The sequence below is a fragment of the Python bivittatus genome, unplaced genomic scaffold (assembly GCF_059951505.1).
Source record: "Python bivittatus isolate LINGU-HERP-01145 unplaced genomic scaffold, Pbiv_v1 ctg000020_np1212, whole genome shotgun sequence".
Classification (NCBI taxonomy): domain Eukaryota; kingdom Metazoa; phylum Chordata; class Lepidosauria; order Squamata; family Pythonidae; genus Python; species Python bivittatus.
In genome coordinates this window covers 33,045,563-33,058,377 of record NW_028277030.1, presented here as the reverse complement: position 1 = coordinate 33,058,377, position 12,815 = coordinate 33,045,563, and the positions used below count along the sequence as shown (strand labels likewise).

Below are 12,815 nucleotides of genomic sequence, written 5' to 3'. Positions count from 1 at the left end.
AAATATATGTCTTGACTAGCATAGCTTTAATCATTTCTTGAGCAGATATCAGATAAATTACATATAGGTGCATACATACATACACACATGCTCATGCATAATCTTAAAGCTGAACTAGACACTGGATGTTCAACATTTGTCAAATAATGACCTTCCCAGATGGTCAGGGTTGTTTTGATGGTCTACAAACAATCAAAAGGGAACCATTAATCGTATTTGTTCAGTTAGATCCTTTCCTTCAGTCTGTAAAGCCCTACCATCCTCTCAAAATTAGGGAGTTTCAAACCCAAAACGCTCACCTTTAAAAACTCAAGGAAGGCAGGCTTCGTAGCACACGTTTTCTTGAGAATCCCCACTGCTGCGCTAAAATTGATTACATACTCACTGTAAGCATCTAGCACCATGGATTTAGAGAACTAAAAGACACCACAAAAATAAATAAATGTTATCAGTCAGTTACAGTACAGAGCACACCTTTCTAAAAGATTATTCAGCGTATTCAGCAGATAGTCAAAAATCTTAACTTTTGTTTAAAAACATTTGTCACTTTTTTAGAATCTGTACAAGTGGCCGAAATACCACACTTTTACCATGAAATCTCAGACATGTTATTTCCCAAAAATATTACTGTAGTGGCACTTGCCTTTAAAACTGTACCTCATAATTTCAGTGTCACGGATATTATGATATTGTTAGGAGGACAGCCAAGTTAGACTATGATAGCAAAAAATCAAGAAAATCCTGTATCATTTAAGCCACTCCATCCATTTGACGAAGTGAGCTGCAGTTAATAAAACTTGTAGCAGAATAGTCTTAAGACATGATGCTATAGATCTGAGAAATCTAATCCTGAAACTTGTTTTATGCCTTTTTTTACTTTTAATTACTTAGTAACAGAGCGATGTCGCTATTTACAATATGAACCTCAGCAACTCATAATGGTACAGCAGCCCTGCAGAATCCAAGCCTTTCAGTACATCCACTTATTTGGATGGCAATGCCTGGAAATGTTATACGAGCTGACTTGCAACCTGGGAGTAGCCAAAGCAAACAATGTTAATAAAAGTTCAAATAAGGCAGCTTATGTGCTAAATGAGGTAGTATCATGTCTCCATGAACTCATTTTTATTTAAAATTTCAATCAAATCTGGAGAGAAATTCCTCCCAGCATCACCACTTATTTAAGGTTAGTGACAACAGCAGTAATAATCATAGCAAGTACATCTTTCTTACTTCTAGTCATTTTTGTTCGTATCTCCTGCCATGTTGTTAGTTCAAAATCCCAACTACTAATGACAGAGGCTAATGCATTTTTTTTCAGGGTGCCCAAGTTCATGGTTGGCTATCAAGCACCCTTATTTCCTGAAAATTGCCATTCTGGCTTAGAACTGTGCTCCAATGCATATAAATGGGGAAGGCTATCTTAGGGACTCTTTAGCTGTGGTCCAGCAAGTGTTCAGAGCAGAAATCTCTAGCAAGACTTCCCTGCTGCTGTCACTGTCTATCAGTAAAGTTGGAAGTGTCAGGATAGGCTACATGTTGCAAAATTACCCCTTCCCATCTCCCTCTTCCAAATACAAAGCAAAAGCTGCTTGTTTCGAAACAACTGTTGGACAATTACATAGTAGAGCTTTGGATCAAAGGGGGGAAAAAAGTGCTTAGAGACGTGCAGGAGCACTCACAAACCACCTGCTAGCAACATCGTTGAGATGGGCAGCTGTAGAAATCAATCAATTAAATAAATAAACTCATTAAAGCAGATGACTCTAAAAGACGCATTTAATTTAAAGAGCTGTCAGCAGATGTGACATCCATGTAAGACACTGCCCAGCTCCCCTAAGTAGCTGAACAAGAAACAATTAGGAATTCAAAGAGTGAAACAACTGATGTTGGCATAAAGTATGAATGCTGATATCTGGAACTTAAGCAAAATAAGCAGCAAGGGCATTTGAATAGTATCTATATAAAGAGCTGAGTTTTAAAAAGGCTAAAAAGATGTAGAACTGTATTACTCAAATATGTGCTTAAAAGGATTTGCTTATCAATTAATGAACAATGAACATGGTATATGGTAAATGTAATTTGGCACAGCAGGTGTAAGGACTTAACTGACTTGGGTGATGTTGAAAAAGGGAAAGGAAGACAGATCTGGTTAGCACTTGAATGGGAGATGAAGAGCAAGAGGAAACCGTGGGGTTGTCAACTAGATTGGGACGTTCAAAGAAGGCAAAGGGGAGCCACTTTCATATTCTTGACAAGAAAACTAGATGGATATGGAGGTTTAACTTTCATTTTACATAGGATTCACAATTAGTTTTCCCTTCTTGAGAGATATGCAATTAAGATTTAAAAAAAAATAAAGATAAGCCTAAATTTATGAACCAATTAGCAATGGAAAAAATATTTTTTTGATATTGGAGTGAGGTGACTTCTGAGCTTATTTACCTTTCATTTGAAATTGCTATCTATATTATCAAAGACTTAATAACAAGCAAGGTTTGAAAAATGCAGCTTCTGTCAAGATCTTGAAATCTTAAACGCTTCTTGTTGCTAAGAAACTATTATTGCAAACCCAAAACTGAGTCCATTTAAAAATATATTCAGTAAATGTAGAAATGCATTATTTCACTGCAGATATTTCATGGTTTCCTAAATACTGCAGCTATAGATTTATAACCCTTAGCCAAGTTCAAACTCTTCAAAACCAAGTGATAGTGACAGATTTTATTTTATTTATTCATTTATTTTATGTTGTTATTTTATTAATTATATTATTATATAATATGTATATTATATTATATTATTGTATTTTTATTATTTTATTATATTTACTTTATTTATTTATTTTATTTTTATTTACTTCACAATACTTATAATCCATCCCAGTGCCAAAGGAAGATAAAATTTAAACCAAAATAGGAACAAGATAAGTAAAATGTTGCAACCATTGTATTCCTGCTGCCTTTAGGAGCGCAAAGGAATCTGATCTGAGCTTGGGGCAGAGGCTTTCATTCTTCTTTGGAATTTCACTTGTTGAGCTCATTTATGAATTAAACAGACTTAAGGGCTAGAACCATGTCATGTACATACTGATGCAACAAAGACATCCCCGATCATTTCAACAGAATCCCACTCAGAGACACGACTCGCCAGCGCTATCTGAAACATTGAATGGCACTGAAGAATTTCCTTAATTCGATAGAAGACCATCTTCAGTTTTCTCTCACTCAGCAATTTGGGTTCCATCTCTGAAAGAGGTTTCTCATATTGCTAAAATTTAAAAAAAAGACATCAAGCAATTACCAAAAGCAATAATCAAACAAATTATTCTCACAACTCTAAACAAAAGCATCAGCAATAATGAATTGCACAACTGAGATTTGTTCATTCTCATATTTATTTGATTTCAAAATGGCAATTATTTACCTCTAATATCCTTTTGAGAGCATCCACATAGTTTTTCTCACTGTCAACCACAGCACCTAAAATGTATCTTCGCACGACCTGTTAAATTATAACATTAAAAAAAGACACAATTACAAACTGCCATTCTAGGATACTCCTGCAGAGATATCAACTTATGTGCTACATTCTCCCTCAGTCTTTGCCACAACCTCTGTCTGGTTAAGTGGAGAACTTGGTCAGAATATAATTTAGTGAAGGCAGGAAGAGAATTTCATGAACAAAAGGGCCTATCCACTATTTCAGAGGCCTGCTCCTCATCTTTCAACTGCATGTATACCGTTCTTGTTACAATCATCTACATTTGGCATCTAGATTATGGAAACTTACTCTATAAAAAGAACCATGGAAGAAAACTTTCACAAAGAAAGAAACAGGGAGAAACAAAAAAAAAAAAGTTCGATTTAAGAGAAAAAAAAAAGAGAGAAGGTAAAATCTTACTTATCTACCAAACTGATGTCTTAAAAAGTATATCATGGAAAGCAGCTAATGTTAAATGTAATATTCAAGGAGTAAGTTTTCTCTCCCTTTAGCCTACTTACTTAGTTACAGAATTGCTTGCAATTTAATTTCACAACTTGAAGATGTACTGTCATTTAAAATGATTTCATGCATACCTGTCACAGTGAAATGCATATTTTTAAAATCAATTTCCACTGTGAAATGGACATGTTTACTTATTTTAACATGATACTGATGTCCAGCCTCTTTTAAAGATGTGTTGGTAATAGCAACGATAGGTAAGCCATATTATTTAACTTCCCTCCAATCACTCACACCCAGAATTACTTCTTTGTCTGCACTGCATTAAATAAAAATCTTTTTCCTGCAGCCCCATCTTCACAGACAAGTAAACCTGCTGCTTTGCTTAATTACACACCTTTCTCTCCACAAAGATGAAAACAGATGGAGAAATTGCAGCTCCAGAACAAGTGCTAGCAGCTATTTTAATCCTATCTGTAAGAGGATGGATGGCTGCTGTAGTTTTTAAAGTAATCTCAGCTAAAGCTACAAAATGGCAACATGTATTTACATGATTGGAGTTTTTATGCTTTTAAATAAAAGAAGTATATATTTTGCATATAAGACAAAAAAATGTGGCAGGGGAAGATTTTCATTCACTGCTGCTACAAATGTAAATACCAGCAAGTCATCTTTGTTCACTATTTTGATCAAACTACTGCATACAATTTCAGTAAGCAATACAACATAAGATCTATCAAGAAGAGTTTAAAAATGGTTTTAACAAGGGTTCACAAACAAATCTTTCTGAACTAAAAAAGAAAAAAAGTGGATATACATCAAGTCCAGCAGAATGTGAAATCCTGAGTTATAACAGAGGGCTGTGGTTGATTTTGCAGCTCCAAAGGTACAGCAGATTCCTACAGGATGACCTGAACAAAAGCAGAACTGTAGGGCAGGAAACAGCACTTCTCACATAACTATATGTATCAGCCAGGAATTTTTTAAACAATAACTGAGTTCATGTGTCATAACAAACTAAGAACAATCCGCATTAAGGCTTCGCATTATTCGTGAACCAGGCTCATGTGTCTGTAGTACTATAATAGCTACATTTAGCCTAGTTTCTCAGCAAAAAAGGTAGCATGAGAAGTCTACAAAGAACGGAGACAAATGACTGACAGGTCTACTTTTCAGTCTCTGAAATCATTTATCAGAATTCTCCTATCACATTGTCTTGGGACAGTCCTTTGCAGAAAATGTCAATTCACTCTATTCTGAAGTCTGCATTTTATGTTCTCTATGAAACTGGGTTAATTCCATCTGTCCAGAAGGCCTGCTGAGCCTCCAAATTTATTCCTATTCTGCTAAAAATGTTTCTTAATAAACATACAGCCCTTCATGATTTCCCATGCTAGCTGAAGAAGGCAGAAATCTCACTTTGAAGCCAGGCCCTAAGATAAATCAAGCTATTTTCTAATGTGCTAAATTGGGCCCAGACCTCGGGTCAGTTCATACTTGTATTAAATTGTTTAATCTAGCATTTCTTATCCCAGGAAGTGGCAAAAGGCACGCATACGTGATTAACTATGCCACCTGGTGGCAAGCAGCTGCAAGTTCATAATTAAATATCTTTCATCCCTGTAATATACTGAATTGTCTGCTACTAATTGAAAGGTTGAACGTTACACATTGGCAGGAAACCACCAAAAGGAAAGAGCATGTCAAAATATAAGTCAACAGAATTATTATAGAAGTTCATGCAATTAAGTTGTATTTTAGTTTCTCTTAAAAGACTCTACTTAAGGGACTTATCACATGTCAGGATTTGCCTCAACAATCAAGACAATCCATTTCATTGGAATATCAACTTTGTGAGAGAAAATGCACATAAAGTAGACATAAGATTCATAAGTGAATCTATAAATGACAGTTAGAGAGTAAGGTATACGCAAAAAGATTGGGGACTGGATTCTAATAGCATCCGACACACAAACCTGTTGCTGGGATAATCCATCTGGCATTGGAGTCATGATTGCTTCTGTGTGCATGCAATCTACATCAATAAACAGCTCCTCTTCTTCCAGACAGGTAGCTCTGTGGTCTAGAAATAATTTATTATGCTAGAATTGCATTCACATATATATTAAGAGAATCATTCTGAAAAGTATTTATTGCTCAAGTAAACATTTGCATTTGTGTCACCATTAGCCACTCAGAGTCACCCTCTGGGGGAGATGGGCAGCATATAAATTTAATAATAAATAAATAAATAATTGAGTAAGAATGTTGAATTTCCATGTTCATGTTTATTGTTCTAAAGAAAAGTTTACAATAAGTTTACCAATAAATTTTATACAGCAATATGTCTTTTGAATAATCAATCGTATAAAGTAGGAAACCTCTATACTCCCTCTATGGATCTACAATGCACAGAATGTTGCCAGGCATCTGGGAAGTGCAATGCAGCTCTACCCAGACGGGGGCTGTGCAGAACATATATTTGTTCTTCACTGAGTCATTGGGAAATATATGAATGAGAAAGGAGGCTAACTGTACATTTGCCAATTTAGAGGTAGTGATGATAACATGAAAAGGCTTAATTATGGAAACTGGGGGCAACTACAGAGTCAAAGGTTGCTCGCTGAATGTGATTCAGAGTAGTGTAAGATGGAAGTAAGCATATGGAAGAATAAATGGAACATTTAGCAAGTGTTTCAACACTGAACAGGGAGTAAGACAGATCTGTGATATGTTCATGGAAACATGTATTCAGGGACATGAATGTCTGTGTGCTTTTCTATGTAGACATGTTCAGGTTGTTGGCTGAGATGTTTTGCAGTGAATGTCAGATAAACTGCATGATGTAGCAAGGAATTAGGATCTGAAAATTAATATATCAAAGGACAAAGTAGTGGTTTGACAAGGAAATGGAGCAAAGAATTGCCAGTTATACATAAAGAACAAAAAAAATTAGAGCAAGGACCAGGATTTGTGTATCTTAAAATGTTTACTAAAGATGAAGAAATGGACACAGACATTTTAAGACTTGCAAATGCTAGTATAAAGGTAGCATGTGGCTCATTGTGAGGAATGAATGTTTCTCAAAAGAAGCAAAAACAGCGTCATTTAAAAATATCCTTCTGTCCACTATATAATATGGAAGGGAGTTTTGCATATATTAGGAGAAAAGTAAAAATAAGTTAAATGCAGTGGGAACAGGATACTTAAAGAGAATGTGTCAAGAATGTACAGATGCTAAATAAATGTGGACAGAACACAAAAATGAATGAGCAGCAGAAAAAAAGTACACCAAGCTAGTTTGGTCACAGAAAGAATAAACGGGGATGATACTACAAAACAAATATATGAAGACAAGAGGAAAGGGAAATCCAAGAAAGTTGTAGCTGAATGTCATTGATGAGGTCCTGAAAAAGAGAAACTAGAGAATTTTAAAGAAAAGAAGGAGGGAAGTGGCAACAAACATGGTATAAGGAAGGATGGTATGCAAGGAGAGAAAGGTTAAGGAGGTAGAATAAATGGTATTTCTGTAAGGTATAATTCCATTGGGTTCCCCCCCCCCCATTTTTCAACGTCATGCCTTTCATTTCTTTGTCTTAGTATCTCTAACTCTTTTGTGGTGCTCTGCATAACATTGCTTACCACAAAAGACTACAGCATGATGGATATACAGTCAGGTGAAAAAGAAAGTACACCCTCTTTGAGTTCTATGGTTTTATGTATCAGAACATAATAAAAATCATCTGGTCCTTAGAAGTTCTTAAAAGCAGGTAAATACAACCTCAGATGAACAACAACACATGACATATTACACCATGTCATCATTTATTTTACAAAAAGAAAGCCAAAATGGAGAAGCCATGTGTGAAAAACTAAGTACACCCTTACTGCTCCCATAGGTATGAAGAGGCTAAGTAACAGCCAGGCGCTGCTAATCAAATGCCTTTGATCAACTGATCATCAGCAAGCGTGACTACCTCTATAAAAGCCAAAGTTTTAGGAGTTTGCTAGTTTCAAGCATTGAGGTGTGAGTTAACACAATGCCAAAGAGTAACGACATCAGCAATGATCTTAGAGAAGCAATTGTTGCTGCCCATCAATCTGGGAAGGGTTATAAGGCCATTTCCAAACAATTTAAAGTCCATCATTCTACAGTGAGGGAGATTATTCACAAATGGAAAACATTCAAGACAGTTGCCAATCTTCCCAGGAGTGGGTGTCCCAGCAAATTCACCCCAAGGTCAGACCGTGCAATGCTCAGAGAAATTGCAAAAAATCCAAGAGTTACATGTCAGACTCTACAGGCCTCAGTTAGCATGTGAAATGTTAAAGTTCATGACAGTACAATTAGAAAAAGACTGAACAAGTAGGGTTTGTTTGGAAGGGTTGCCAGTTGAAAGCTTCTTCTCTCTAAAAAGAACATGGCAGCACAGCTTACCTTTGCAAAGTTGCATCTGAACAAATCACAAGACTTCTGGAACACTGTCCTTTGGACAGACGAGACCAAAATGGAGATGTTTGGCCATAATGCACAGCGCCACGTTTGGTGAAAACCAAACACAGCATATCAGCACAAACTTCTCATACCAACTGTCAAGCATGGTGGTGGAGGGGTGATGATTTGGGCTTGTTTTGCAGCCACAGCACCTGGGCACCTTGCAGTCATTGAGTCGACCATGAACTCCTCTGTATACCAAAGTATTCTAGAGTCAAATATAAGGCCATCTGTCCGACAGCTAAAGTTTGGCCGACATTGGGTCATGCAACAGGACAACAATCCCAAGCACACCAGCAAATCTACAACAGAATGGCTGAAAAAGAAAAGAATCAAGGTGTTGCAATGGCCCAGTCAAAGTCCAGACCTCAACCTGACTGAAATGCTGTGGCAAGAGAGCTGTGCATAAACAAATGCCTGCAAACCTCAATGAATTGAAGCAATGTTGTAAAGAAGAGCAGGCCAAAATTCCTCCACAACGATGTGAGAGACTGAAAAAAGTTATACAGAAACCTACTTCAAGTTATTGCTGCTAAAGGTGGTTCTACAAGCTACTGAATCATAAGGTGTACTTAGTTTTTCACACATGGCTTCTCCATTTTGGCTTTCTTTTTGTAAAATAAATGATGACATGGTGTAATATGTCATGTGTTGTTGTTCATCTGAGGTTGTATTTACCTACTTTTGAGAACTGCTAAGGACCAGATGCTTTTTATTATGTCCTGATACATAAAACCATAGAACTCAAAGAGGGTGTACTTTCTTTTTCACATGACTGTATATGTATGTTAAGTCCAAACTCTTTCCTCTAGAACATGCATTCATGAAAATTAAGAAGTCAGCTAAATATATAACCTTTAGAATATTTGATATGAGAAACTGCCAAAACTAAATAGTTGGATGTTGCATCAGAGTTGACATATCATGGTTTTCACATCTTCAGTCAAAAACCACCTGGAACACAGCATGTTCATCCACAGCAATACACTTTTAACAACAGAAGTAACACAAGTAATATTATAATCCCACTCAAGATCATCAATGCCTTTTCCTGTTCTGAGAGTGAAACTTCAAAAAATTTCACTTAACTTATCAATAAACCTAATTTACTTGCACACAATTTTTAATCTTAAAATCAATTTTATTTTTTTCCCCAAAAAATAAGAGGTTGGGGCATACTGTATCAATATTTCCTTAACTGAAAATGTGCATGATATTTCAGAAGGATACATATGAGCTAATTCAGTTTTCTGAAGCAATGTTTTAATACATGTGGTTTGAAAGAGAAATAGTTTATATTTTATATTCCAATACTATTTTCCCATAAATTGTTAATTAGTATAGCCATCTAAAAAAGTATTGACAATCAGTGCATACCTTGACTAATAAAGGACTTAGTTCTGATGAATGACCGACCTTTCTTCACAGCAGCTTTAGTTTTTTCAAGTCCATCTTTGGTGCCCTCCCTTGCTGCTCTCATGAGCTTTTGCATCTGCAAGACAAGAACAAACAGATTCTGCAAGTTCAGTGAATAATAAGAGTGGAATTCAAAGTGTTACAACTGTTATAGCAGATACCACATGACAAGCATTGCTTGTAAAAAGAACAATGTCAAGTTGTGGAGACCAAAGTCAATAGTGTATGCTAATGATTAATGCCTGGTCATTAATATGCCAGCTTTTCTAGTATTTTTTTTTAACATATATCTTCCATATTTATACACACAGAGAGACAACGAAAGTATACATGCAACTTCTATTTTTCCTTCACAGCAATATTTTTCTCTTTAACAGAATTTAAGTAAACTTCTCCCACTTGCAATTCTTATACATGCCTGTTGCATCTCTCTCCAGACTTATCTTAATATCAAGACACCGTATCTCCAAGTTAAATTTAATATGCACTCAAAGAGATCAGAACATTGTACTATAATGTTCCCGAAACACTGCTGCAGCTTCCAACGCTTAAGGTTTATTTTCACAGAACTTCTCCCTCTCCTAAAGTTCTCTGATGGTGGAATGAGCAGAACAAATTAACGTTTATAAAAATCATCCTACCCCTTCTTTGTTTGCAGGAATCTCTATATCTAGAAACTGGGGAAGGGGCCAACCAGTATGAGCATTTCCTTGCATAGCTCACCATGCATGGCTGAATTTGGAGAGAAAGAGGGACAGTGCTCTCAATTTTCGCTTGCATTTGCAGTTTCAATATCTCTGTTCCTTCATGGAAACTGTTTTCCCCTCTGATTCCATAACAAGACAAAGTAATGCTGGTATCCCCAATTAGATGTTAACTACTTTATGCTAAAGCATATTTAAACTGAAAAAGAAAAACAGCAACCATATTTATTTAAACTCAAACTCCAAAAAAGCTAAAAACTATATTATCTTCCAGAGGGATATCCACCTTAGTCACTGAAGCAGTTCTTAGTAACAGTTACTCATCTATGTGAATTAGACTGCAATAGCATAGCTAAGAATCCATAAGGAAAAATAATTTTGCTTTTCATTTTCTAAATATTAAAAACAGTAGTCCAAAGAGAAGTTAGCTGGCATAAAATCCTTGACAAAGTTCTTTTAAGGTGAGAGCAATGCAAACAGCACAATTTGAACATACACTAATTTTTTTTTCATCAGCTTCGTTTACTAAAACACACATTCATTGTGTCTGAAGAACAATCATTTTAACATATATCTGGTTACAAAAATCAACTACGCTACCTTCAGCTCATGTTTTTGCTTTAGTTGCTGAATCTCTACTGCTCCCACCGTGTTTGCCATCAAATCTTTCATCTTTTTCTCATAGTGCTCCTTTAAACGGGTTAGGTCATGAGAGAGCTATAGCATACAAAAAGATACAATCTTAAACTTTACTTTAAAATGATTGTGCTGTAGTATGCATGCTGGGGGCCAGATAAGAAAAAGAATGGTAATGTAAAAGGATAGGTACTTTTTGCTCCTAAAACTCATGTATAGCAATCCTTTGATTCCAATTCATTAGTAAGATACATCCTTGAAATGCACAGAACATAAATCTTTATTTATGGTCTTAGACCCATTAATAGAGGGACATTTACCTATTATTAGCAATGTACATTTATCTTTATTACTTCAATCTGTTCCAATCTGGACAAATTTGTTCTGTGATGGGGATGTGGCTATTGTCCTCCTTCATAAACACTGAGAAGAAAACATTTAGCTTAGCTAAGAAGCAAGCTCTGCAATGTGATGCACAGGCAGCATTAAATATATAGTTAGCAGGTATAGAAATCTCTGTTAGACATCTCTGTCCCCATGAGAGAAAGGGGGTACGCTCAACTCTTTTTGATGACTTAGATCCAACCTCTGCTGACTGACTTCAGCCCATTCAAAGCACAGGGCCATCAAACATTCCCCTGAAAATCCACAATGCTGAAGATAATTTCTAGTTTCTTTCATCCAGGTTAAAGTAAAACCATCCAGAAATATCAGGGATTTAGCTAAAAAGGTTTGCTGAGACCCAAAATTTAACATGACAAGCTAGCATTCATACATCAATGGAGGCCATCCCAGATTCCAAGTGTAACGATACACTGGGAATAGATTAAGGGTCCTGAAATGGGGTTCTTAACCATTCCGACCAAACAATTTCCAGCAGCTTGAAATCTTTATAGATGCAAACATGCAAGTCATATACCATTAGACTAACTGAAAAAATTTCAAGGGCAGTAAGTATATAATTGCAATGAATGAAAAGGAAGTTTTGGATAAGAACTTTCAGCACTATCAGACAAAAGTTCTGACTGCTCTTTCCAAATGAGCTTCAGTCCAAAGAACTGAAAATTAACCCAAGGTATCTGAAGGACCTAAATTGCTCTTTCCTATTTATAATCCATTTGTTTTACAACTTATCTCCCATTTAAGAAAGCCATAGGCTTCATTTTAATGTGATTTATAATTCATTTTTCATCTCTGCACTACAAGGAACAGCCCAAAGACTTTTCGTCAGGCCACCTACTCAACTTGAGTGGCAGAGAGAATGGCCACATTGTCAATATATAAAGCACAGATATGGGACTGTCTACTAACTTTGGAAGTATGAAACACCACTTTTGACACTGCTTGCACTAGACAGAGTTAACATAGATAATGAAAATCACTGAAACTAAAGTACACCTTGCTTGACCCCTTTTTATAGGGATCTGAGAGACAGGTGGCTTTGGCTGTCCCATCTGATATTCATCCTGGGATCATCCTTAAGCATTTTAATTAGGAATTAATCATTACTACTCCTTCAAATAATGTTTTAATCTCTACTGCAGCCTTTCTTTATGGGTCAAGTTGAACACCCCTTTAAGATACAGGAATGCCAGGGACTACTGGTATACTTCTCCACC

At 36.1% G+C, this 12,815-nt stretch overlaps 1 protein-coding gene across 5 annotated transcripts in view; it reads right to left on the bottom strand.

Moving 5' to 3' along the window:
• The window catches only part of ARHGEF10 (Rho guanine nucleotide exchange factor 10), a 106,275-nt gene that overhangs the window by 58,922 nt on the left and 34,538 nt on the right, over positions 1 to 12,815 (bottom strand). For 4 of the 5 annotated variants that reach the window (XM_088136802.1, XM_007425189.3, XM_025164756.2 and 1 more), the window contains 6 exons: positions 11,161 to 11,277; positions 9,818 to 9,932; positions 5,922 to 6,028; positions 3,427 to 3,504; positions 3,091 to 3,270; positions 300 to 416 (listed from right to left, as the gene is read on the bottom strand). In XM_088136802.1, the coding sequence (XP_087992928.1) occupies positions 300 to 416; positions 3,091 to 3,270; positions 3,427 to 3,504; positions 5,922 to 6,028; positions 9,818 to 9,932; positions 11,161 to 11,277 (714 nt within the window). The remainder of the gene's footprint in view (positions 1 to 299; positions 417 to 3,090; positions 3,271 to 3,426; positions 3,505 to 5,921; positions 6,029 to 9,817; positions 9,933 to 11,160; positions 11,278 to 12,815) is intronic. The other variant, XM_088136805.1, reaches the window with a different exon arrangement.